The 25,659-nt window shown below is 35.3% G+C and overlaps 1 protein-coding gene and 1 long non-coding RNA gene across 3 annotated transcripts; one reads left to right on the forward strand and one right to left on the reverse strand.

Annotated features, from left to right (window-relative positions):
- Nucleotides 1-13,432: 13,432 nt before the first annotated feature.
- LOC109159586 (CAP-Gly domain-containing linker protein 1-like) lies at nucleotides 13,433-19,275 on the reverse strand. Of its 2 annotated transcripts, XR_002050618.1 has the most exons (7): nucleotides 19,067-19,275; nucleotides 18,826-18,988; nucleotides 18,234-18,327; nucleotides 17,438-17,637; nucleotides 16,514-16,625; nucleotides 13,895-14,119; nucleotides 13,433-13,681 (listed from the first exon to the last, which is right to left on the reverse strand). XR_002050618.1 is itself a non-coding variant. In XM_019307694.1 (6 exons), the coding sequence occupies exons 1-5, from the start codon at nucleotides 19,124-19,126 to the stop codon at nucleotides 16,522-16,524; spliced, it is 621 nt and encodes a 206-aa protein (XP_019163239.1). In that variant the 5' UTR covers nucleotides 19,127-19,275; the 3' UTR covers nucleotides 13,748-14,119; nucleotides 16,514-16,521. The 2 variants fall into 2 exon arrangements, 1 of the variants encoding a protein (XP_019163239.1); XM_019307694.1 differs by lacking the exon at nucleotides 13,433-13,681 and having other exon boundaries at nucleotides 13,748-14,119.
- Nucleotides 19,276-21,824: 2,549 nt separating this feature from the next.
- Nucleotides 21,825-22,225, forward strand: LOC109159565. Its single transcript, XR_002050606.1, has 2 exons — nucleotides 21,825-21,951; nucleotides 22,152-22,225. It is a non-coding gene; the product is annotated as an uncharacterized LOC109159565 (long non-coding RNA).
- The last annotated feature ends 3,434 nt before the right edge of the window (nucleotides 22,226-25,659 follow it).

Consider the following 25,659-nt stretch of genomic DNA (forward strand, 5'->3'; position numbering starts at 1 on the left):
ATATAATTTGCCGGGTATACTATCACTTGAAAGACTTGGGGTGCATTTAGTACCTGTTTTTTTTTTTTCTCGAAAAAGTAGAAACCATCAAATTTTTAAAATGTATATTTTTACATTATTTTTTATTTTTTTCATTTTAAAATAGTTTTCTTTTTAATTTAGCAAAGGGATTCGGAAAACACCTTTAAAAAAAAAAAAATCTTCTAAATTCAAAAACACATTTATTGACACTACTTTACTACTAAATTAGAAAAGCTATCTATATAAGTTCGCACCTATGCTTTCCACTTAGTTTTTACTAGTTTTATTAAGGGGAGAGGATGTGACACCCCGTAAATCCAAACACTAATTGAGGATTAATTGAAGAATTAATCCAAGTTTTCTTGTTAATCTATTTCTAAAAATCCTGAAATTTAATAGTCGAGGGACTAGATTTTGACTAGTCACTTAAATTAAAAGGTTGTACCTTGTGCTTCTTGAGTGATGCCCTTGTTCCCTTGTCTTTCCAACATTAGTAAGGGTAGGAATGTCTTTCTACCTAAGATTTGTGATTCAAGCTAACCTAGTAAGACTCTCTCATTTCATTCACCCTTCAACCTAAAACTCAAAAACTCTAGCCTCCCTCTAAAATGATTTAGCTTCTTCTCCAAGCTAGAAATTCTCAATCCAAGCCTTGCAAGATTTTCTTCCAAGATTCTTACTTTCTTCATCTTGAGCATAGGAAATGGTAAGGACCTTAGCTTTTTGGTGTTTTTAATCTTCTTTTAGGTGTCTTTTTATAAAGTTAGGATCTTTGTTGTGTTTTGTTGTGTGTAAGAAGTTGGTGTGGAAGAGGAGCTCTAGGAAAGGCTTTTAAGGGTGAAAAGAGGAAGTTGTTAGGCTACAAAGGTAACCCATGCTTTACAAAACCTATTTTCTTACTTATATGATGATTCTTGGCTTCTATTTGTGATTCTTATGTTGATTTGTGAGATTTGATGCATGATCTTGTGGTAATGCATGTTTAAAGCTTGTTCTTAGGGTTCTTGAATGTCATTGCTTGGATATTTCTTGGGTTCAAGTCATATTATTGTTGTGTGTGAGATTTTGGGTGTTTTGGACTTGAACTTGGCCTTGTTGTTGATTTTCCCCGAATGGAATTGTTGGAGTACAGGTTGTACCCGCGGGCGGAACGGCGGGAAGGGCCCTACGCCCCACTCGCGGGGTACGTGGTCTCGTGGGTGCATGTACCCGCGGGCGGAACCACGGGTGGTGGTCCACCCGCGGGGTACACTGTGGTTGTTGGCCGGGGATTTGTTCCCCGTGATTCTTTCGTCTCGGTATTGATGCTTTGACCTCTCAATGTTGTTTTATTGGGCTATTTGTGAGTCTTCTTGATGTTTCGTATGTCTAGAACGGTGTGTTAGGAATCCATGTAGGATTTGGTGTTTTGAATCGTGCTAAGGGTCCAACTTTGTGATTCGTTGGGCTAATGTGAGTCTTGAATGTTCTTTGGAACTAATTTTGGTTTACCCGTTTGACAAGCATGCTAGTTTGATGTTGATATGCTAGTATGTGTGGTTTGTTCCTTCGTATTGAGATTGGCAACTTGTGTTCACAATCATTTGGTGTTGGGTTGTGACCCTATGATTGTTGAGTATGGTCTCATGTCTTTATTGTGATCTCTTGATTGATTCCTATGATATGATCGTATGTAAATCGTTGTACCATTTGTTGATACTTGATTAAGACTATTGTTGAGTCTTAGTCCTCTTGGTAATGATGATGACCTTGTGTGACTATGATTGAGATTGGTGGTTTGTTACTTGAGCTTTGCTCACGAGTTCGGCGGTTTTGTGATTATGAATTTAATGGTACCCTCGTGTACTGAGAGTTCGGCGGAAAAGCAAGCGGTGCAGGTGGGGGAACGACGGTTCCCGGAGGCAAAAGGTTGGACTCAGAAGTACAGGGTGGCACTAGGAGGTAATGATTGGAACCGAAATAAGGTCGGGGGTAGCCATAAGGTTGGAACTATGAAACTTGTGACATGTAGTTGTCACCGTGTGAATGTGATTTCCTTGCTTATGAGCATGTCTTGATGTAATCTACTTTGTGATCAGTAGGATGCATCCTGAGTTGTGTTGTCTTTCATGTTTGTGGTCTTGTGGTTATTGTGAGGATGATGATCCTCGTTTCTTTTGAGAGTGATTGATGAGTCTTTGGTGTTGACTTCTCTCTTTGGTTTTAAAATGATATATATTGTATTCCCGTTCCAAATGATTTTGATTATATCTATCTATACTATGCTATTTAACGCGTATTGATGGGTTACCAGCATTATTCGCTGACCGGGTGTTATCCCTTGATTTTTACAGGTTTTGAGTATATGCCGAGTGCGCTAGATGTGGACTTAGATAGTATAGATCCCATGCTAGACATTTACCCTTTGTTGGCCTGTGTGCCTTAGTATCGTTGTTGCTTTGATAGATTGTTGTTGACTAGCCTGTGCACCCATGGTTTATGGGTGTGGCATAACGCTTACCGATTTCTATATAGCTTCCGCTTGAATCTTGGCTTGATGATTAGATGTATACCTTTTATATTAAGTTTTTAAAAATGTTGAAAAATCGGGGGTGTTATAGCTGTGGCAGCAGATCAGAGAACCTCCCCGCGTAGATGATGCTTCTTGTTATGGGGCCTGAGATCGATGACACCGGTTCAAAACCCCCTCACGTGTCACGCCCATGCCTGCCGTTTCCAACGGATTAGAGAACGAGACAACGGGCTCGTACAGTAGCGGCAGAACGTGGGTTCCAACAAGTAGATCATGCATAAAACACAAATCTCGTGCGATGGAGCGTGAAACCACCACGTACCTCACCTTCAACGCCGTGAATTTTAGGCAGACGGTGAAGCAGATGATCGACGCGAGGTTCGGAGGCGGCGGCAACAAGCTGCCTGTCCCTCCCCTCCTTAAACCAAACCCTCACCGCGCCATTAACTAGCTGCCACACACCTTCAGGACGGGTCCGATCCGATTGTTTTTCCTTCAAACATATATCTTGATCTGTCTGCTAGTTGTCTGCATGCATTGGGCAGGATTAATATATACTAACCCATTTTTATCTGCAATATAATCCTCTCTTTCTACGATGTTCGTAGGCAGGGGATCGGAACAAGTTGCGTTACGATTTGTTTGCCAGCGTCGCCGTGAGTTATTAGATGAAGCTAGGAAAGTGATGGCGTATGGTTACGAGTATGGTGGTTGTTCCTCGATCGAAGAATTGCGAGAATAGGATCCAGTCATTGTAATTGAAGATTAGAAAAATAAGGATCAGGTTTGAGCTGGTACAGCAGCTCTTAATGATTGATAGAGATGGCAAGCAGAATTGAGAAACATGTTGGATTTCAATTTCATGAATCTGTAGCGCGAAATTATGATGTGACGAGACCGGTTGGGTACCATGGTGGTCGCCGTGATGGCAGAGGCAGACGCGGATATGGTCGACGGGAAGGTGGTTATGGTGGTGATTACTTGAGGGTGAAGCGAGGTAATACGTTTGTTATAGGAATCGCGAGAGTTGAACCTCGCTATTAAAATAGAAGCAGGCTCGAGCTTATACAGCCGCTCTCAATAAGAGCACCAATGATGGATTTAATTATCCGGGATGAACCCGAATTACTAAACCCAATAAGAATGTATATAATAAATAGATAGATAGGAAAACGATGTCGTTGCAAGGTCGCGGGGACCTAATATTGTATTGAATATCGCTAATAAGCTATTACAACGCTTGATTAGGACAATAGTGAGTAGAATAAGGTGAACATAGTGAAGATGAGACGTTGTAATAATCGTATAATGCGTATTTATACAAAGGAATCACAACGGCAAATTATATCATGCACCGCGGTGCATGATCGATTATGCACCGAGGGTATGAAACGACGTCGTTTTATCATTAATTAGGGCGCGTTTCAGACTTCGCCGTTAATTGTTTCCGGACGGCTAATTCCTATCATTCGTCGTTATTTCCTTATTTTGAATTCGTATTTCTTTCCTTTTATCAGATTTGTCGTTCTTTCCTTTTTCTTTTTCTTTTTCTTCAGATTCTTCGATCTGTTCCTTTTTCGATTCGTTCGAATTGCTATAGTTTTGGTATCGTTCGAATTATTGTATTGTTCTCTATATTCGGAAACATGAATGTGATAGTAGTTACAAATAGGATTGATGAGATTGATTCGAATTCAAAGATCGTTGATGAGAACAGTTCAGTAATTCCAGGTGTATATCATCTTATTATGTATATTGTTTGAGTGTAATTGGTATATATGTTATGGTTTTTTTTTGTGTTGCAGGTAAAGATGATATTCCGGTCGCCGGTGAATGGATTTCGCCGATTGCATTTGATGTTCCGTGTACAAATGTTGTCGACGATAATGAGTATATTACAAGTATTAACTGTATTAATGTTCTTGTTCATGTTCTTATTTGAGTTATACATTATTCAGGCTCATGGTATTCAGCTTGATGTTGACATCACAGTAGTTTCGTTTATGGAACAATATAGTTTCAGTTTTAGTGACCTGAAGTATCAATTTATATTTTTTATTTTGTTGCGGATGATTTTGACCATTCGATTGGTGTTGATGGTACATCTGAACATGTTATTGTTGAAGAGTCAGCTATTCCAGGTTATATGTTTAGTTCGATTCTTAACTGATTTTGAATTTGTTGTGTTTTCAAAATCATGGTAGTCAGTTTCATTCTTAATGCACATTAGTTTCATTAGAATAACAATGTAGTATCTATAGTTTCATTAGAAATATTAAAGGGTTGTTTTAATAAAATCACAGATAATGAAGAATTGTTGGGACTTTCTGTTGGATCAATAGAAGATGCATTTGTCATATACAATGATTATGCGTTTCGTATGGGATTTAGTGCTAGAAAGGGCAAACAATATTATGTTACTGGAACTCGGATTTTGAAGACGAAAATGTTTTGTTGTTCTAAGTCTGGTTTTAGAATAATACCAGGTACTCCTAATAAGTGTTACTCAAAGATAGTTACTAGATCTGGATGTAATGCAATCTGTCAGTTTGATATAGATTCAAATGGGAATTGGGTTGTTACTAAACATGTGAAGGAGCATAACCATGACCTGTGTCCGGCTTCATCAAGTTATATGCTTAGGTCGCATAGGAAAGTGTTCGAGAATCAGTTGACATGTTTAAAAAACATGAAGAGGAGTGGTGTCCCCTTATCGGATGGTATTCGCTTTTTAAAACGTCAGTCAGGAGGGTCACCGTTTGTTGGATTTACTCCTAGGGATGTGTATAACATGATATCTTCAGATTCGGTAAAGCATTTAGATGGTACTGATTCTAATAGTTTGATTGAGATATTTAGAAGGAGACAAATGGATGAATCTGATTTCTATTTTGAATTTGAACTTGATGAGGATGCAAGGCTGTGTAACTTTTTTTGGAGGGATGGTCAAATGAAGGCTGATTATGATTTGTTTGGTGATTTAGTTGTACATGATACAACATACCGTACAAATAGGTATGATATGATATGTGCCCCTTTTGTAGGCATGAATCATCATTGCATGAATGTGATGTTTGGTTGTGGGTTTTTACTCAATGAGAGGATAGAGTCGTTTGTCTGGTTGTTCAACGTATTTGTACGATCAATGGGTGGTAAGCATACTCAAACAATAATGACTGATCAGTGTGCTGACATGGCTGCTGCAATCGCACAAGTATTTTCGAATTCAAATCATAGGCTGTGTATATGGCACATCGGGGAGAATTCGAAGAAGCACATAAAAGGTCTGAGAAATAAAAAGGGTTTCTTAGAGCTTTTCAATTTTCTGTTGAAGTACACTGACACCGAAGCTGAATTTGAATTTTATTGGACAAGGTATTTTTACTGATTGTTCACAATGATATTATGTTAGTGTTTTATATTTTTGTTGAATTGTTTCTGTATTTTGATTGACAATACCTTATCTATTAAATGATATTATAGGTGTTATGAAATTATACTGCTTATGTGATGAAATGATATTGTGTCAGTGTTTAATAGTTGATGATTGTATTTGTTTGTAGAGCTCAGCTGGATTTATTCGGCATTCCCCTTATCCCCTCTACTTAGAAATATGATCATCAATTTAGAAATATAGAGTATAGGTTTAAATTCATGTTTTTTTTTTCTTTATATTTTTTTCAGGATGATGACATAATATGGGTGCCATAAAAATGTTTGGTTAAATAAGCTATATTCTAATAGGGAGAAATGGTGTCCTGCATTTAGTAAAGAATATTTCTTTGGTAATATTCTATCATCTCAAAGGAGTGAGTCTACGAATCATTCAATATCTAGAAGATTATCAAAAACAGCTGAGTTGTGTGATTTTTATAATTCATTTGTTAGTGTAGTTTCTGAGTGGAGAAGTAGGGAAAATGGTGAAAACGTGCGTTGTTCACAAGGGTTGGCACCTATGGCGATGAATTATGTGAAGCTCCTTTCACATGCTAGAGACATATACACTATTGAGATATATTATCTTTTTGAGGAACAGTTTGTGAAAGGGACTTCATGCCATCAAGAATCTGTTGGGGAAAGTGGTAACGAGATAAAGTATCATGTGTGGCATCCTGACGTTGATCTCATTCGTCACGAAGTGTGTTTCAAAGTGGATGATTTGGATATATCTTGTAGCTGTAAGTTGTTTTCAGAGATGGGTATTTTATGCTCCCATTCTTTACGCATTTTTAATGTTCACTGTGTTGCAGCAATACCGGATAAGTACATTATCAAAATATGGACTAAAAAGGTTATTGAAGATGAATCATAAGCAGTGATTGTTCCTCGAATATTTTTAGCATTGCGTCATCTGTTTGGGTTATTCAAATGGGTATGAAGTTTCAGCAGTTAGTTTTATCTAGTCAAGCAAATTGCAAGGCTCGGGAAGTGTGAAAATGCTTTTGAGAATGCTAGAAGGAAGGTTGAAGGTGAAATTGGTCCTCTTGTCATTGAAGATGGTGAACAACGGACAGCTGGTATAATTCAAAATCCAGCACGTAATAGGGCGAAAGGTGAACGCAATAGGAGGCATATTAGCACAATCGAAAAAAAGTATAACCAAGTGAGAGGGCGGAAGTTGGGTGTCAAGGTTGCTGAAATGAGTACAAAGGCTGCAGTGCAGGCATCTGTTGAAGGAGTTGTTGCTAATATTGTTGGCAGTGGGTATTTTGTTCATCCTTCTAGCGGCAGTTATGAGTTAGGTCTGGTTAAATCTAGTTGATAGGTGAATTCCAATAATTGTAATATTGGATTGGATTGGATCTTAGATAGTCTGTGTGTTGTTATGGTAGCATAGTTTTTTGCAGTATGAAATTGAGATGCACGTTTGACATATTATTTTTTATGTTTTTAAATGAAGTCCTAGTTATTTTTAAATGATACTGTAGTGTATATAGAATGATACTACAGTGTATGAAAAATGAAACTAAACAGCATGTCTCTAATATTTTCATCCATATTACAATGTAACTGTAAGTGTAATGAACTGATACTGTAGTGTTTAATAAATGAAACTCTAGTTTATGCAAAAGGAAACTAAATAGAATGTCTTTAATATTTTCATATCTTTGTAAATGAAACTATAAGTGTAATGAAATGATACTGTATTGGTTACGGACTGAAAGTGTACGTGTAATATACTGAAACTAAAAAAACATTCAAATGGAATTGCATCATTATATTGATTAATAAAAAAACTTCAAGTTAAGAACCATCATTGTGTTCAGTGAGCAAACTTTACAACCAACCAACATTGTCTTCAATCAACAAACTTTTAAATAAGATGCACATCTACCCAAAATATCAATGGAACCTGTCATTTGGTTCCCAAAAATATTGTCACTTTTTAAGTGATTTTTGTTCTTGTCATATCAAAACAAACATGCACATTTTTTAGCTTTTCCGTTTATCATAGTCATCTATTTGTTGCCTTCAAACACTGCCTTGGCGTTCTTCAGGACTTCCTCCTTGTATTGATTGGTTGGCATCATGATAATTCTTGCTGCATATGTTGCCCGTAGAGACATCAAGTAGAGATCCTGCAGTTTGTTGGTACACATTAGTTAACTCTGTTTTGTGTCAGAGAATTTGAGTAGTACAAATATCTAAAGTATTATATGTACATACATTTTGATTCTGTTTCTTTGGAACAAATCCACATTTCCAGTTTTGATCCCCCAGGTAGGTTTCCATATGTCTCATTGCATACAAACCATAGTCAATCTTGTTAGCTGATGATCTCCAACCCATCTTAACCAGGTCAACAGTCAGTTTTTTCACATTTGCTTGCATATCTTTCATTCCATTTTTTTCAAGGAATAGTGCAAATGCATTTTGCTGCAAGTCAGAAGTAATTAGATATGCATTATAGGTGCATTGGTTTTGAATACTGAAGTAAGTAATTAGATAACTTACAAGCAACTGTGGACATTCACCATACTTGCTGGAATTTTCAGACTTTTGAGGAGTGGCAGGTTGTCAATGATTTCAAGCTTTGATGTAATGAAATTGAAGCACACGACAAAGAAGTGATGATGCCGGTAAATGGGAAAAAACACCTGTATTGATTTTTTAATGTTTTTTTAAAGAAAAAAAAATAAAAAACATTAGTAGTATGTTTAACTGTAAATATAATATTTGAAAAAGAAATGATTACCAATTTTGCATCACTAATATCAACATTCCCCATGTTCTTTATTTCAGTGGTTAGACACTGCTCAAAGTCATCTTGTCTATGTGATTGGTGTTGCGGTGCCCAATCTGTTGGACTGTCAAGTTGGAGCTGTAGAGTATACATTTTACATTAGAGGATGTTATTCATAAGTAAATATGCATAATGTAAAAATAGTAATGGTGTTTGCTTATGAAAGATTGTGTCGTGAAGAATGTTCTCTTTGGTTTATCAATCTCACGGCTTGGATCCAACATATTCAGTCTTAGACACCAAACATCTAAGAATATACTCTCAATCTCAGCACTTCTTAAGGTTTGGAATTGCTCTCTATTGATGTAGTATCCCTCATGGCCAAACAATGGTTCGTTGTCATATTTGAAAATGTATATAAATAAAGTAGTCAGCATTCAAAATTGTATAATAGAGTGTGTGTTAAGTGTGTTTTATACCTTAATGGTTGTTCTTCTGTTGGGTCAAGAAAAACATAGTCTGAAATCAACTTTTCCTTTGGACCGACATTCTTCAGTTTTTCAACATTTGTTGTCCAGTATGGGGACCTTAGGCGCAACGGCAGGTTTCTGATTCTCCTGGTCTTATCAATTATAACATCCTCATTGTTATCATCAATGTCAGGCTCAGCAATCAAACTGCAGTTTTAGGGAGGATCATGCATGTATTAGCACATAGAGATACAGTTCACATAATGCAGTATCACTTGATAAACACTACAGTTTCAGTTATCTATATCTACAGTTTCAGTTAATTATAACTACAGTTTCAGTTCATAAAATACAACAAATATATATATATATATATATATATATATATATATATATATATATATATATATATATATATATATATATATATATATATATATATATATATATATATATATATATATATATGTCAGGCATGCTGATCAGTGTCTGTTTGCATACAATATAGTGTCACTTCATAAATATTACAGTTTCATTTATTAAAGATTACATTTCAATTGAAAATGTGTGGAAGCAATGTAGATATAATAGGTTGGAGCATACCTATCAAACATATTGTTTTCAGTTTCAGGTGGTGGGGTTTCCAATTGTGGTTCATCAGAGTCTGTCCTCTCACTGTCCTCTTGAATATCACGTGCAATGTTCTGGATTTCAGTAGCATTTTGTGCTTGCTTATCATTCATTTTTTCAGGGATATGTTGAGGCTGTGATGATTGTCTAGGGCTAATTCCAAGATCAAAACTTGGTGTTTGAAGCGGATGTGGTGTTTGTGATCTAGCAGGAGCTTGAGTTGGGTAGTCTTTGGTTGTTTGGTAGAATGCTTGTTCAAGGGCATTGACTGCATCAAGGAAACTTCGATGATTGTAAAGCTCATCATCATACAATAAAGTCTCATCTCGTTCTGGTTGTGAAGAAGAGACTGAAGTAATCATGTCAGCAATGTTCCCGAAAGTGATCTTAATTATTTCTCCTCCAGTCCGTGTGTTTCCTATATCAGCCATCACACCAGCAAACTCAACAACCGTGTCAGCCATCCTATTCAGTACAGATGTAATCCTTCCCAGTGATTCATTTGATTGACTGCCTTCCACAGGACCACCGCTCATCTCAGGTATGTTTTCTTCTCTGGTCAAACGTTCTTGCCTTTGAAATCTGTCAAGTACTTTTCCCCGTCCAAATCTTCCAGACAATATTTCTGCTTTGATTCTTTGTTTAACTGCTTCTTCAGTCCAAGTAGTTATTGCAGGGTAATCCCTTTGAATCTTCTCACCCTTGTATTGTACTCTGTCAATGTATGTTAACTGTTTTTGAAAGAATAAAAACTATAATTAGCAATTATTTTATCAGTAATTGTAGTAGCGTATAGATTAATGAGAAAATTATTATAAGTGCATATGAAAATATTACCAACAAGAACAGTGAAGGACCAGTGAAAAAGCTTTCTTTGTTATTCTTCCAAGGTTGAACAGAAGTTACCAAAGATCTGAATGTGTATTGACACCAATTCAAGTCCTTCAGCTTTGAAACATCAAGCATGGAGTATAAAATCTTGTATGTTGCTTTTGTGCTCTGGTTGCCTTTTATCAAGCTGGATACAAGCAGCACAACGAAGTCTCTTTTGAACATATCTCCACTGTCTCCTCTCTCAATAATGGCAGTTGGCATTGTATTTGTCACCGGAGAACCTTTTGTTATTCCCCACCTCTGTCTCCAAGCTGCCAACAGTTTTTTATATTCACCAGATTCATTCTCAGAGGGAGCCTCAATCACAGGAATTTTTCCTTGGGGAAGGTTCATTGTGCTGTGTACATCATCCTCTGACAGTTGCATGTCATTATTTTCCAACATCAGTATGCATTCATAGACATCAAACCTTTCAACAAGATACCTAGTTAGCCTGCTATCCCAGTCAAATATTGTCAAGTTTAACATATCAGCAAACCCAATATCTGCAACTGCTTTGCGTTGATCTGGTGATAGAGATGAAATGAGGGTCCGAAAATACTATGGTGACATCCTGGTTTGTAGATATTGCATTTTACTTATTTCACTCTTCTTTGCAGATTTCTTTATCCTCTTGTGCATTTTCTTATCAGCAAGGGGGCTTGTTGTTGCTTTGCGTTTGGGCGATGCTGGTCCCTGGTCTTTTGATCCTTGAGCAGCTGGTTTTGGTGCAGTTGGGTTTGCGTCAGGAGCAGATTGTTTGGCGGCTTTAGCTTTCTTTGGTGATTTTGCTGTTGCTTTGCGTTTGAGTGCTCTTTTTTTTCTGTCCCTCTTCTCCCGGAACAGTTGGTTCTGGTTCATTTTCAGCTGCTCCTTTTTCATGTCCCTTTTCTTCTTGCACAGTTGGTTCTGGTTCAGATGGAATTGTTGGTTCATTTTCAGGTATTGGTGGTTTATTTGCAGGTTGTTTTGTGGCTTTACTCTTCTTTGCTGTTTTTTCTGCAGCAGGTGCTGGTTGAGCTGGTGGCGTTGGTTTGGCTGCTTGTGAGTCCAAGACGGCCTTGGTTTTTTTTTTTTTTCTCGTGGCTTTCTTCATTTGTATAGGTATGGTGTACAACAATATCATAAGTATTAATGATGAACATTTTTTAAAACGAAATGCAACACACATATAAGCACTTTCAGTTCATATACAATACACTTTCAGTTGAAATGCATTACACTTTCAGTTCTTATACACTACGCTTTCAGTTGAAATAATATTATAGTGTTAGTGAACATTTTTTAAAACAAAATGTGACACACATATAAGCACTTTCAGTTCATATACAATACACTTTCAGTTGAAATGCATTACACTTTCAGTTCTTATACACTACGCTTTCAGTTGAAGTAATATTATAGTGTCAATGAACATTTTTTAAAACAAAATGCGACACCCATATAAGCACTTTCAGTTCATATACTATACACTTTCAGTTGAAATGCATTACACTTTCAGTTCTTATACACTACGCTTTCAGTTGAAATAATATTAAAGTGTGAACATTTTTTAAAACAAAACGCGACACATATAAGCACTTTCAGTTCATATACAATACACTTTCAGTTGAAATGCATTACACTTTCAGTTGAAATGCATTACACTTTCAGTTGAGGATAACTACAGTTTAATTTAAGAAGAAATAGAGTTTCATTTGGATCTAGTAGTTTCATATGGAATATATGGGACCACACAATCCGTATTATTAAACACACTTTGCAGTTTTATTTTATACACAAATATCTGGGACCACATTATATGAAAAAGACAAACATGTGTTTCTTATTTAGCGTTTACAATAATATTTTAGTTTTTTTGACTGCATGTGTTTCTCAATGCATGTTTGTGATGCAAAACATGAATGTTTGCTTTCGGAATGTCTGAAAAAAAAAAACCTAAAATGTACTGTAGAACATATTTTTTTTTGTAGGTAAATAGAACGTCGCATTATATACAACAGTATTATTACCTTCTTGTTGAAGTTACGAACTGAAATCTGCAGAAAAACGAAGAAGAACAACGATAGAGACGAGAGGTAAAAAATGACGATTGAAGTTCTAGCTAGGAGAACGTGCCGATGGTAAGTGTGGCTTGTTTGGGAAGAAAATGGAGACAAGACTTCCCTTTTTCGTTTTTATATTTTAAAATTAATTAATAATAATAATAATAATAATAATAATAATAATAATAATAATAATAATAATAAAAGAAAGAAAAGGGAAACGATGCGCTGAAAGGTAATCGACGGCGTTAAAGGGCGCCGTTTCATCTAATTAATGAAACGGCGCCGTATCTGGGCCGCGGTGCATAATCGATTATGCACCGCGGTCTATGATATAACAACTGAATCACAACCACTTAGGCTAAATTCGTGGTGGGCCATGAGACTAAATCAGCCTCATACGATGGGCCACAAGACTAAGTTGAAGCCCACCATTCTGGGCCCAAATATAGTCTCCGGACTTGAGACTCTTCTTGGACTACTCGGGTTATACATTTTCGAACCCCGAGTCCCTATTATTATTGGGTCATTTTCAATATATCCATCAGTAAGTACTTCCATTGAATGAGATAACTGACCTAGAGATTGATTACTCCATACAATATTAGTTACCATTAAATAATTGACTATTTGATTTAATTGTACCAACCTAACAAATTGATGTGTTTAATTACAATATTTTAAAATATTGTTTCATCACTTCATCGAATTCTTGTATGTTACATTATTATAATATTTCCCCTCCAACATTTTTGTGTAACACATATCCATCATAAAATAAATTTATGATTTCACTACCAACACCATCCCTCCGTAATTGCTAAAACTGTTGAAACTGCTCTACTCGAATTGTTGCTCCATTACTCCCCCTGGCCCCTACTATGGATCCAAACATTTGATGAGCAAACCTCCAATCAATCTTGTTTAACGAAATATTTAAACCACTCTGAAAAGGGTAAAGGGGAAAGAACAGATGAACAGCGACAAATGTAAAAATAATACTCCGTAATAATAATAAAACAAAACTCAATTCTCATTTGAGCTCTCTGATATTTACAGTGAAGAAAACACACAAGTCAGAACATATAATTGTCTCTCTATCTCTAGTCCTGCCAGCAGATGAGCATAACAATGCATCTTGTAATTATAAACAGCCTACCTTTTTGCTCTTTAAAATACACTCCAACACTCTTATTAGACAACACCTTCTTCTTAACCCCTCCCATGGACTCAGAATCCCTCTGCATCATCTTCTTCATATCTCTGAGCAACTGTGGTCGAGACTCGAGATTTGTGGCAATGATTGAATCACGAGATGCCCTTCTTACTTATAGGAGAGAATAGAAGATAAGCTATATGGATATGGACCACTCTCACCTGGTTCCTGCAACAGAGTCAATAAAGGCCAAACTATCACAATCGAGAGACATCAGGTTGTCCCCAGGATCCCCAGCCTGGCACCCTGGCTAGCCAGGCACTGTGTTTTTGGGTCCCAATATTTATTCCCCACACTCGCCTTCTGTCTATACTAGGGAACAAATTCATTTATGGACCAAATTTAAAACACGGGTACAATCATTTCTACTACCCTTGAACAAACTTATTTGCAATACTTGAAAAGTGCAAGTCTACATGCCAAACCCAAATTAAAGGAGCAAAGTAACAGAAAAACTGGAGTGGAATTGATTTGTCACTGTCAAAGTTGATCAGATAAAAAAACGTAAATTTTACAGGACATCTTTGTGCAAACTATATTTATACAGATATCGAAATAGAAGCAGGGAAAGCACATTAAGATTTTATTCTAGTTCAAAAGTATAATGATTAAGTAATCATGCATCTAAATTTAGGAATGGAAGGAAGTCAGGTTAATTGCACTAAATAACTCAATTATGCAGGCGGGTCCTATGGTGACTTTTTATTTTCCATGTAGTAATAGAAAAGGACCTGACTTACAAGCAACAAAAAGATTAGAGAGCATGTGAAGATCACAAGACATACATGGTCTATGTCTGTAGCTAGCAAGACAACCTTTGTTCATTAAATGCCTCTCAACCACATCCTCTTATTATTTGTAAAGCATTAACACATATCATCTATTCATTGTTCTATCATTACCAGGAAATTCTCTCTTGCCATCCCAAAATAGCAAAATGACTAATTTTTTTTATCCACAGATTCTAAATGAAATATAGCCTCTAAGGATTGATGATCCAAACAAAAAGAGAAAGAACCTATTGGTCATTGCACTCTAATGAATGAAGTATAGCCTCTAAAGTATAGATGATCCAGACAAAAAGAGAAAGAACCTAGTGGCCAACTGGTCATTGCACTTTACATCACATCTAATTAACTAGAACTGTTGCCCCAGAGACTCCACATCAACCCTGCCTCTATTGTCTCTATCACTCTGGAATGCAAGTTCTTTAAATTTTCATTACAACAGTGAGGTAGTTCTTGTTTCTATAAATTTTGCTATAGTAAATAAGTCCTGGCCTGAAACCCACTTTATGATATTTTCAAAGGCGGATAACAAAGAAGGCAAGAAACACTAATATGATTATGCTACTAAATGTTGCTCTGCTAATTCTCTAATCTGTAAAAATAGTTCTGTTTTGTGAAGAATAGCTAACATGTAACATTGCTCTATGAAAACAGCAATATTATATCATTTTCGTTAATCATTTTATGAATGAACAAGTAATTCATTGATTTGAAATTACATTGATTAGATGTATGAAATATGAATGAGAAATTCAATCAAACATGGGGTATGAATTCTCCAAAGCCCATTGATGAGGCCTTAGAGAGCTAGAGTGACAACTAAGGAGGAGCTCAAAAAGCACAAGAATTCATATATGGTGCCATGTGTCAAATCCATTCAGACAGTCTTCTCCACATGTGTCAATTATGTTAATGGCCTACACCAAGGATACTGCTGGAGAGGAAATCTTAGTTCAATGAACATAACTGAGAGGGCTTTTGTACAAACAAACTCAATAATGTGGAAGGAAATACACCTTCATGAGTTCAGCAGTCCTTGCCATTGTTAGGCTTAATTTTGTAACCCTTTCTAGGTCAAGGTAATATGTTTTCAAGTTGAAGTTATATTCAGTTAAAAAAAATACAAATAAAAACATAAAAACCAATGGCACACTTCGGATTAACACAACAAAGGCATATTTTCAAAATAGAGCTACAATGGCAGAGCCAGGATTTTGTCTTAAGGGGGTCAAAAAGTAATTAAGTAAGCAAGTATAAATAAATATAAAATCTCCAATAAGGCAATAAATAACAGGAGTTTAACTGAAATTCACATATTTAGAAGCAAGTAAGCTAATAAGCAAAAGCAAAATTCATTTTGGCATTTTGACGTTCTATTAGGAACAAGTGTAAATTAAATTTTGATGATACTTAATATCTTAGGAATTTTAGTCCCCAATTATTTTTATTCTTAGACTCAGTAGTTTTGCGAATTATAAAATCCGAAAGGTTCACTTTGAGAATGAATTTTACTAACTGGAGAGACAACAAGCAAATATATACAGACTCAATGGAGAGACAACAAGCAAATATATACAGACTCAATGGACACAATCCTACAGACACAACTCAATAGACATATTTCTACGGACACAACTTTTGTGTTTCAACACTAATTTTGGGAATCTAACTTCTTAAGACATTTTAATTAGCATCATCAAAATATATTAATTAAAATTAATCATAACACACCCATTGGGAAATGCCATTCAAAATTAAAAGTGTACAGACTTACCATAAATTTTATCCAATAGACATAGTTGAAAGTAATGTCTTCTTCAATTCATCAATATCCTTCATCAATTTCTCATTCTCAATATTTCGAATTCTTATGTCAACGTCTAGAGCTGCATTTCACAATAAGTTACAATTTAGAATTGGCAAAAGTTTTCAGTAAATGTTTTTATTGTTGTATATTCAATAAAATAAGTTCAAAGCTTCAGAAAATACCAACAACCAACAGAATGTCTCATCTAGTTCTATATTCAAAACCAAATTAAGGATAGCAATGTAATACACTTAGAAAGAACTAAGAGCAGCATAAAATATAGAAAAAGCATTTGAAGTAATCTAGGAAAAGAATGAAGGAAAAGAGCAAGCGCAAAGGTTAAAATAGCCATACATACATAAATCATACCATGAATTACTCTAAATGAATTTCCCAGACTTTGCCAGGTACTAAAACTTCCATAGTACAGCAAACCTTAAGATTTACTCAAGACTTACTCCTTACATTGTACACTCTGCCTTAACCTTACACTAATCTATAGCTAAGTTATTGAGCTTATCCACATTGTCCATGGTACATTCAGAATATGCTCAAAAACATAGGAGCTTAATCACAATAGGATACAGTCATGACCAAAAGAAGATTTTTACTAGCAAATAACCTTCCAAATTTTTTTTCTTCTCATGAAAAGCACCAGATGATGGTAAAGAATAGTAAAATATCAAAGCGTCTGCAATAATAAAAATTTTAAAAAGCAAAAGAAAAAAAAACAGAACTATACAAAAATGAGACTACCAAAATACTTTTTTCAGGAAAAGGAAACGAGTGCTCAATAGCAAATAAGCCACTCAATATCTTGACCTTGCTAGTACATGTTATTCCACAAATGGAAGGAAAAGTAATATGATGATTTTGGTAGTAGCAAAGTACCATAGATAGAATTATGAAGATCTTCAAGAACCTCTTCCACAAATGCAGCTGTTGAGTTCTGTAGAACAGTATTTCTGTTGTTTAAGGAATGAACTTCATTTTCTAGAAGCTCTTTCTCCACGAGCAAAGCTGCAACTTCATCGTTACCTTTTTTACCAATGTTATTTTGAAAATCCAAGCAAGATCTCAGGAATCCTTCCCTGTACAAGAATAATTAATTGCTTTTGCCTACTTTGGTTTTGGAAGTATTATTTTTATGAGAAAGCATCATAGTTCTTGACTTCAAGGACAACACTCAGGTTTTATTTATAACTGTAACAATCTTAGTTATTCATAAATTTGATTTTCATATTGGAACTTAAACTAAAAATATTAACAAGAAAAAATTAATTCTCCAGGTAGGACATGTTAAGGACCATATACACTGTATTTAATTCTTGCTGTGCAACTCAAAACATGGAAATTTCTTTGAACAAGAATCACACTGTATTTCTCATTTGAAACACACTGAAGTCTGTAGATCATCATAAATCAATCTAGCCTGATTATAAACACACATTAGTAGTGATATTCGTCAGTCTAAGCTTAACTAAAGAGGAATCTGTTAAAAGAAAATATATATTTTTCCCACGACGAAAATACTTAAAATGGAATGTTAACAATGATCCTAAAAGCCATTAGCCTTTCTCTTTTGCCTAAACGATGTTTAATGTGAAATTTCCAGATTTCTTATTGCAAAAATTTGTTTTCAGCTATATTATTATCAATACAGAATTCAAAGAGTTATGATCAGTACCGTTTGCTGTTCATTCGAGTCAGTATCTCATCCCTCTTCCTTTCTAGACACTGTAACTCTTCCTCCAAGGATTTGCACGATGTTTCTGAATCAGCTAGAACAGAAAAGAGAAGAATTGAGAGCACTACAGTATAGAGAACAATCACATATAAGAATAAATCTAAAATGTTATTAAAATATATCAAACATATACTTACAAACCAACAATTTCAAATTTTAGGTCAAAACAAAATTATCATACAAGAAAAGATACCCCAAAAAAATTTTAAAATTTATTTTATTAGAAAAAAAAAATACTCGGTGATACATTGATATTGATCCTATTCAATATTATAGAAAGGCCATTCATGAATGAGTTATAGACAAGGGAATGTGAAAAACGATATTATGGAAGTGAATTATTGCATTTATTGTTACTGTTCCAATTATTCTAGCTCCTCTGTCAAAATGATTATTCCATTTTAGTTCAACTTGATTTCTTATCACGAATTGATGAAAGAAAAAAGAAAAAAGAAAAAGAAATTTCCAGTTAAATGTACACTGATTTCAGAGGAATCAAAATTCTATTGTCTTAATTTCACGGTTTTATTACCAGTGGCTGCCATCAAGCCGTTAATTTCGAACTGTAGCGTGTACGATGCTTTCATCAGCTCCGATTCTCGAGCCAGCAATCCGACCTCGGTTTCCGTACACTTGACGAGTTCCGATTCGATTTCTCTGGTGATCTGAATGTTCGCCTCGATTTCCTCGTTCACCTGAAAACGGCAAATTCAACCAAATTCCCTGACATCCTATATATATTCATACATACATATGTTTATATATAGAGGTACCTTGTCAAGCATATCCTTGAGCTGAGAGATCTGACAGAGAATCGCACCTGAATCGTCCATAGTCTCTCTCACTCACTCTCTCGAGTAGAGGTGTGAAGTTCAAATTTCCCGCGCTTCGCACTCGCTGACACTCAGAAGGGTCGAAGTACAAAATCGAGGATTGTGGTGGTAAAATCGAGAATTTGAAGAACGGTTGTGTTCTGTCGTTTTAAAATGAGTTTTTTCCAAAATGGTCCCTCGACTATTGCTCATTCTCAATTTTGCATTTCGACTTTTAATTGCACCTAATGTGGTCCCTTGACTTTTAAAAACTCTCCCAAATTGGTCCTCCGTTAGAAATTTCGTCTATTGAGTGTTAAAATGAAGGGCATTTTCGTCCATTTACCTATTATATGCCTAATATACTCTGAAAATAGTCAAGGGACCATTTTGGGAATAGTCGAGGGATCATTTTGAGAAAAACTCATTTATTTATTTCATTTTTGTTTATTTCCATTTTTGTAAGACTATCAAATTAGAGTTTCTATACTTTTTTTTTTTTTTTTTTTACAAATATAGATAGTTAAAATCCACAATCAAACCTCAAAATTTTAAACTTTCTATACAAATTTGTTCCTTCTGTCTAAACATACAAACTTTTCCTCTAAGCCTATCAAGTTTTACAATAAGTTCTGTAAATTTCAAAAATATAATACTCATATACTTTTTATGTTCACACACACACACATACTAAAACTTCAATAGACAATCAATCACTATGTATCATATTAAATATTATTTTTACCATTGAAAATAACATTACTATTTTTATCTGTTTAGACACCCAAAATGTACTCTTCACTTCTCGGTCACAATGCCTTTTGAAAATAAAATTATTATTTTTACAATCAATCGCTATGCTCTGGCACTTCTTCGAACTGAGAAGTACGCGTCACTTCTCGGTCAAAATTATTATTTTGAAAATAAAATTATTATTTTTACAATCAATCGCTATGCTCTGGCACTTCTTCGAACTGAGAAGTACGCGTCACTTCTCGGTCAATGACAAAATTTTAGAAAATATTTTTGGAAAGTTGGCTTAACTTAGCCTGTAAGGCCATTAGTTTCATTCCAAAGTTAGTACAAACCATAGCTACCATTTCCAAATGCCTATCTACCCAGAAGTACATCATGCTAAAGAGAGTCTAGAACTATGGCTATCAATTTTATGTCTTAAAGGACAAGTAAAATAAACCAAATGCAAAAATAATTAGCACAAAACAAACAATTCTAAACCTAAAGTCTCATCATTTACCAATATTACAAGTTCTTGTCATTTTGAAGTTTGTTTGTATTTTATATATGAAATATGAATGTTAATAAACTTAAATTTGAAACTTAAACTTGTTTACCATAGTACGTAAAAAAATAATAATTTTATTTTAACTATAAAAATAATATTTAATGTAATACATAGTGATTGATTGTCTTTTGAAGTTTTAATATGATTATATGATTTTTTATATATATATATATATATATATATATATATATATATATATATATATATATATATATATATATATATATATATATATGTTGCGAAATTTATTGTAAAACTTGATAGGGATAGGGGAAAAATTTGTACGTTTAGACAAAAGGAAAAAAAGAATTGTAGAGAACGTTTACAATTTTGAGATTTGATTGTGGATTTTAACTATTTATATTTGTAAGAAAAAAATGTATAGAAATTCTAATTTGATAGTGTTAAAAAATAGAAATAAATAAATGGGTTTTTCTCAAAATGATCCCTTGACTATTCCCAAAATGGTCTCTCGATTATTTTTCAGAGTATATTAGGCATATAATAGGTGAATGAACGAAAATGCCCTTCATTTTAACACTCAATAGATGGAATTTCTAACGGAGAACCAATTTGGAGGAGTTTTTCAAAGTCAAGGGACCACATTGGGTGCAATTAAAAGTCGAAATGCAAAATTGTGAATAAGCGATAGTCGAGGGACCATTTTGGAAAAAAAAACTCTTTTAAAATTGATACGGAGTATTTTACTTTCTACTTCTCCCAATATTAATACGCAAAAGGAATTTGTTCATTTTAAACATAATTTTCACACTACACTAGTGATATTTTACTTTCTAATTTCTATAGTTCATCACATTTTGCATTTTGACAATCAAAGCATATTTGATTTATGAAATTGGTGGAAAATGGAATAACATCCCGGAATAGGTATATGTCATTGTTTAATAATTCTTTTATTTTTAGAAATAGTATTCCGAGCCAAGCACCTTGTGCTCAAATGGCATGTAATGACCTCTCCCATGTGAAAGGTTATGAGATCGAGCCATATACTACAATGTAATAGAGTCAGTAGCATTCAAAAAAAAAGGCTCAAGTGTCAATCCGCACCACGAACTATAAGCGATTATTCATCCCGCACCCTGAACTTTTATAAGTGCTGATTCGATACACGAATCAATTTTTTTTTTTCCATCTAGCCTTTTTTACAGGTTGTCCGGTAAACCTAATGATATGTTCCCGGTTATAAGCTTATGTGGCGCCTAGTTGTAATATATCCTCCTAATTTTAAGTATTAATATTCTATTCCCTTCTCCATTTCACAAATTGTGCACGACCCACTCCACTGCTCTCCCTTCTCCCTTTCGCAAAGCAATTTTGACGACAACGCACAACCAATTCCGACGACGCACAACCAATTCCGACGACGCACTAAGGGTACAAGATGTCATCTTCCTCGAATTCATTACGAATGAGAGTAAACATGGAGTACGAGCCTAGTGTTTATTGTAATTGTGGGTTGAAAGCTCCTATTTGCACAAGTAGAGACTCGGGAAAGTAATTCTTCGGATGTCAAAGATGGAAGGTATGGATTTATGAATTTTGAATTTGAGTTTTCAATTTCTTTAAAATTAAATTTAGGGTTTGTTCATTTTCTGGAATTTTTTCGCTTTTTTTTTTTTTGTTTTTTATTTGTAATATATATATATATATATATATATATATATATATATATATATATATATATATATATATATATACATATATTGTAATTGAGTTTTATAGGATGGAAATAGTTGTGGCTTTTTCCTTTGGAAGGATCACAGTGCAAGGAGGGGCGAAAGTGAGCAAGAAGACCTAAAGAAGTTGTTGGTGTCTTTGAAGTGTGAAATTGAAAGTGTGAGAGAACTAATTGTTAATGACTATAGTTGTAACACCCCCGATTTCCATACTAATTTAAAGCTTAATCATGCAGATAATCTAACCATAAAAGCAGACACAACGGAAGACTAAATATGAAATAGATGGAAAACGTAGAGTGTTATGCCACGCCCACACAACGGTGAACACACAGGCGTAAACCACATCAACATAATCTGTCTATCCAAGAACAAAGCCAACGACAACAAGTCTAAAGTCTAACAAAGGCACACAGACCAAAACCATTACAAGGTTCGAGGGATCTATACTATCTGTCTCTAGACCGCACTCGCCTCTACTCAGCACCTGAAAGAAACACATAAATATATGGGACGACGCCCGGTCAGCGAATGATGCTGGTAACCCACCAATACATGTGAAATATCATACATAGATAGGATATATATATATATATATATATATATATATATATATATATATATATATATATATATATATATATATATATATATATACAAAATCATTTGCGAAACGGGATATAGTATATATATAAGTTCAAAGCCAAGAGTAGAAGTCAAATACAAGACTTTATGCACTCACAACAAAGATAAGGGAACACATCCCAAGACATCAAGAAGCAATAACGACTCATAAGAACGGCTCAAGGCGTATTCTACCATCACTTAGTAGAATAACACCCGACATGCATAACACAAGAGAATAAGGACACAACCATTGGCAACACATGCCTTTATGACAACACATGTCACAAATAGAGAAATACACAACAATGGCAACACATGCCTTCGTGACATCACCCATCACGAATTGAGATGACTTCCTTATGCCCGGTTTCAACCTTATGGCTACCCCCCACCTATACAACATTTACCTCCAGGACCCCTGTACACCAAGTCCAACCTTTTCCCTCCGAGGACCCTCGTCCCCATCCACCAACAAACCACCAACGAAATTCCACCAATTCACAGTACACGAGGGTACAAATCACGCACATGGCACACATGCCTCTCCAGAACACGTGAATCCATCACTCGGGTCACATCCTCCATAATCACGTCATGGCCACCACGAGGACCACTGTCGTACCTTGGTGACTAATGTCCCATACCTTTTGTTGTGGGCACGGGAATCAACAATTGATTGTTAGAATATTAGAATATTTTAGAATTAGTTTTATTATTTAATTAGGATGATTATCTTAAAATTATCTTAGATTTAAATTTGTTAGTATTATATTATTATTAATGTTTATCTTAGTTGGTTGGTCAGGATTAGTTTATCCTATTCTTAATAACTATCCTATTCATGTGGTTGTAATTTGGTTGTTAATGGCTATTTAAGGTCATTGCATTCTAAATGAAATATAGAGTTGAGAATTTTTGAGATAGGAAACTGAGTGTTTTCTAGAACTCGGGAGAGTTCAACCATGATCAAGTCATGGTGATCCTGACTTATCAAGTGTGAAACCTCACTTGTGGCGTCATTCCAAATCCTACGTATCACCTTATAACCCAGTGTGGCCGAGGACTTATCAAAAACCACAAAAACAAACCCTTATACCCAGCCTAAATTAAACCTTTTAATCAGATTTCACCTAGCCTAAAAAACTGTTCTGAAAGATTATTTTAGTCATAGTGTGAAGAGAAGATCGGGCAAACCAGGTTCGAATCACCATTAATTGTGCAATCCAGGTACAGCCACACACACCACACCACAATAGGAATCAATCAACGGATCACAACGAAGATATGAAACCATAATCAATCAAGGAATGGATCACAATCCGACAACAACGATGATTAACACAAGTCATCATCCACAATAGGAAGGGACAAACAACATGCACACTAGCATTTAAACACCGAACTAGCATGCTTATCAAACGGGTAAACCGAAAGCAGTTCCGAAGAACACACAAGACTCATCATGGTTCAACGAATCACAAGGTTGAACACTTAGCACGATTCAAGACACCAAAACCTACATGGAATCCTACCATATAGTTCTAGACATACGAAACATTAAGAAGACACTCAAAAGCCCAACAAAAGAACATCGGGAAGTCAAAACATCAATTACCGAGTCAAAAGAATCACGGGGAACAAATCCCCTCACAAGCCACATATATACCCCGCCGGTGGGCCCACGGGTGGACCCCCACCCGTGGTTCTGCCCGCGGGAACCAAGTTCCACAACCCACGTACCCCGCGGGTGGGGCGGCGGGTGAACCCCTACCCGCCGTTCCGCCCGCGGGTACACAACCCTGTACCAAATAATCCCTTCGGAGATTTTCAACTCCAAGCTCAAATTCAAGTCCAAAACATGCCAAATCTCACCAAATACAACAAAATGACTTGAACCAAAGGAATAGCCAAACAATGGCATACATGAACCCTAATAACAAGCTCTAGATATGCATTTTCACAAGACAATGCATCAACACTCACATTTCATAGCAAAATCACATGTAGAATCCAATAAATCATCATATAGGTAAGCAAAATAGATTTTGTAGAGCATGGGTTACCTCTTGTAGACAAAAGCCTTCACTTAACACTTCTCAAAGCCCCTAACAAGGTTCACCTTCCACACCCACTTCAAGAACACACCAAAAGATCATAAAGATTTCACCTTTAAGAAAAGACACCTTAGAAAATACTAAAAACACAAAAGAAACATAGATCTTACCCTCCTAGATGCTCAAAGGTAGGAAAGGTGGAATCTTGGAGACAAACTTTGAAGATCTTGGAAAGTCTAAACTTAGCTTGGAGAGAAAGCTAGTTAGGTTTTTAGAGAGAAGAAAGAGCTCTTTGCTTTGAAAGTGTAAGGATAGAAATGAAAGATATCTTCTAGGTTAGCTTGGAATGCAATCACAAATGAAATGTCCAATTTACCCTTACTAAAATGAAGAGGTGTAAGGGAACAAGGGAACAATTCACAAAGCTTTAGGTACAACACTTGACTTTGGGTTGACTAGTCAATACTAGTCCCCGACTATTGAATTTTCAGGAATTTAAGGGATTAAATTATCAATTGGATTAGGATTAATTACTCAATTAATCCCTTAATTGAATTTGGATTACGGGGTGTCACAACAGTACTATGAAAAAACAAAATGAAGTGTTGAGGAGGGGCTATGCTGTTCTGTTAATTGTTATTGTGGTGCTTGTATCCAAAATTTGTAGTCAGAAATTGTAATCGTTTTTTGACCTTGTAATGAAAATGACCAGTTTGTAGTTTGAGATTCCATGTTACATTTTGCTTTTTGCATTTAGTGTTGAAGAATGAAATATTTAGTGTTACAGAATGAAATCCAGTTTGCATTTAATTTTGGCTATTTAATTTAATTGGCCACTGAGCCCCAATTTTGGCTACTGGCAGATCAGAATGG

The sequence above is a fragment of the Ipomoea nil genome, unplaced genomic scaffold (assembly GCF_001879475.1).
Source record: "Ipomoea nil cultivar Tokyo-kokei standard unplaced genomic scaffold, Asagao_1.1 scaffold2833, whole genome shotgun sequence".
In the NCBI taxonomy this organism is placed as follows: domain Eukaryota; kingdom Viridiplantae; phylum Streptophyta; class Magnoliopsida; order Solanales; family Convolvulaceae; genus Ipomoea; species Ipomoea nil.

Bases quoted from the DNA above. Each gene is read 5' to 3' on its own strand.
- LOC109159586 (XM_019307694.1), bottom strand. From the start codon at position 19,126: ATGGACGATTCAGGTGCGATTCTCTGTCAGATCTCTCAGCTCAAGGAT. The intron at 18,989-19,066 runs GTACCTCTATAT...TGCCGTTTTCAG, and splicing joins TCAAGGATATGCTTGACAAG to GTGAACGAGGAAATCGAGGC. The intron at 18,328-18,825 runs GTAATAAAACCG...TTTCTGTTCTAG, and splicing joins CGGCTTGATGGCAGCCACTG to CTGATTCAGAAACATCGTGC.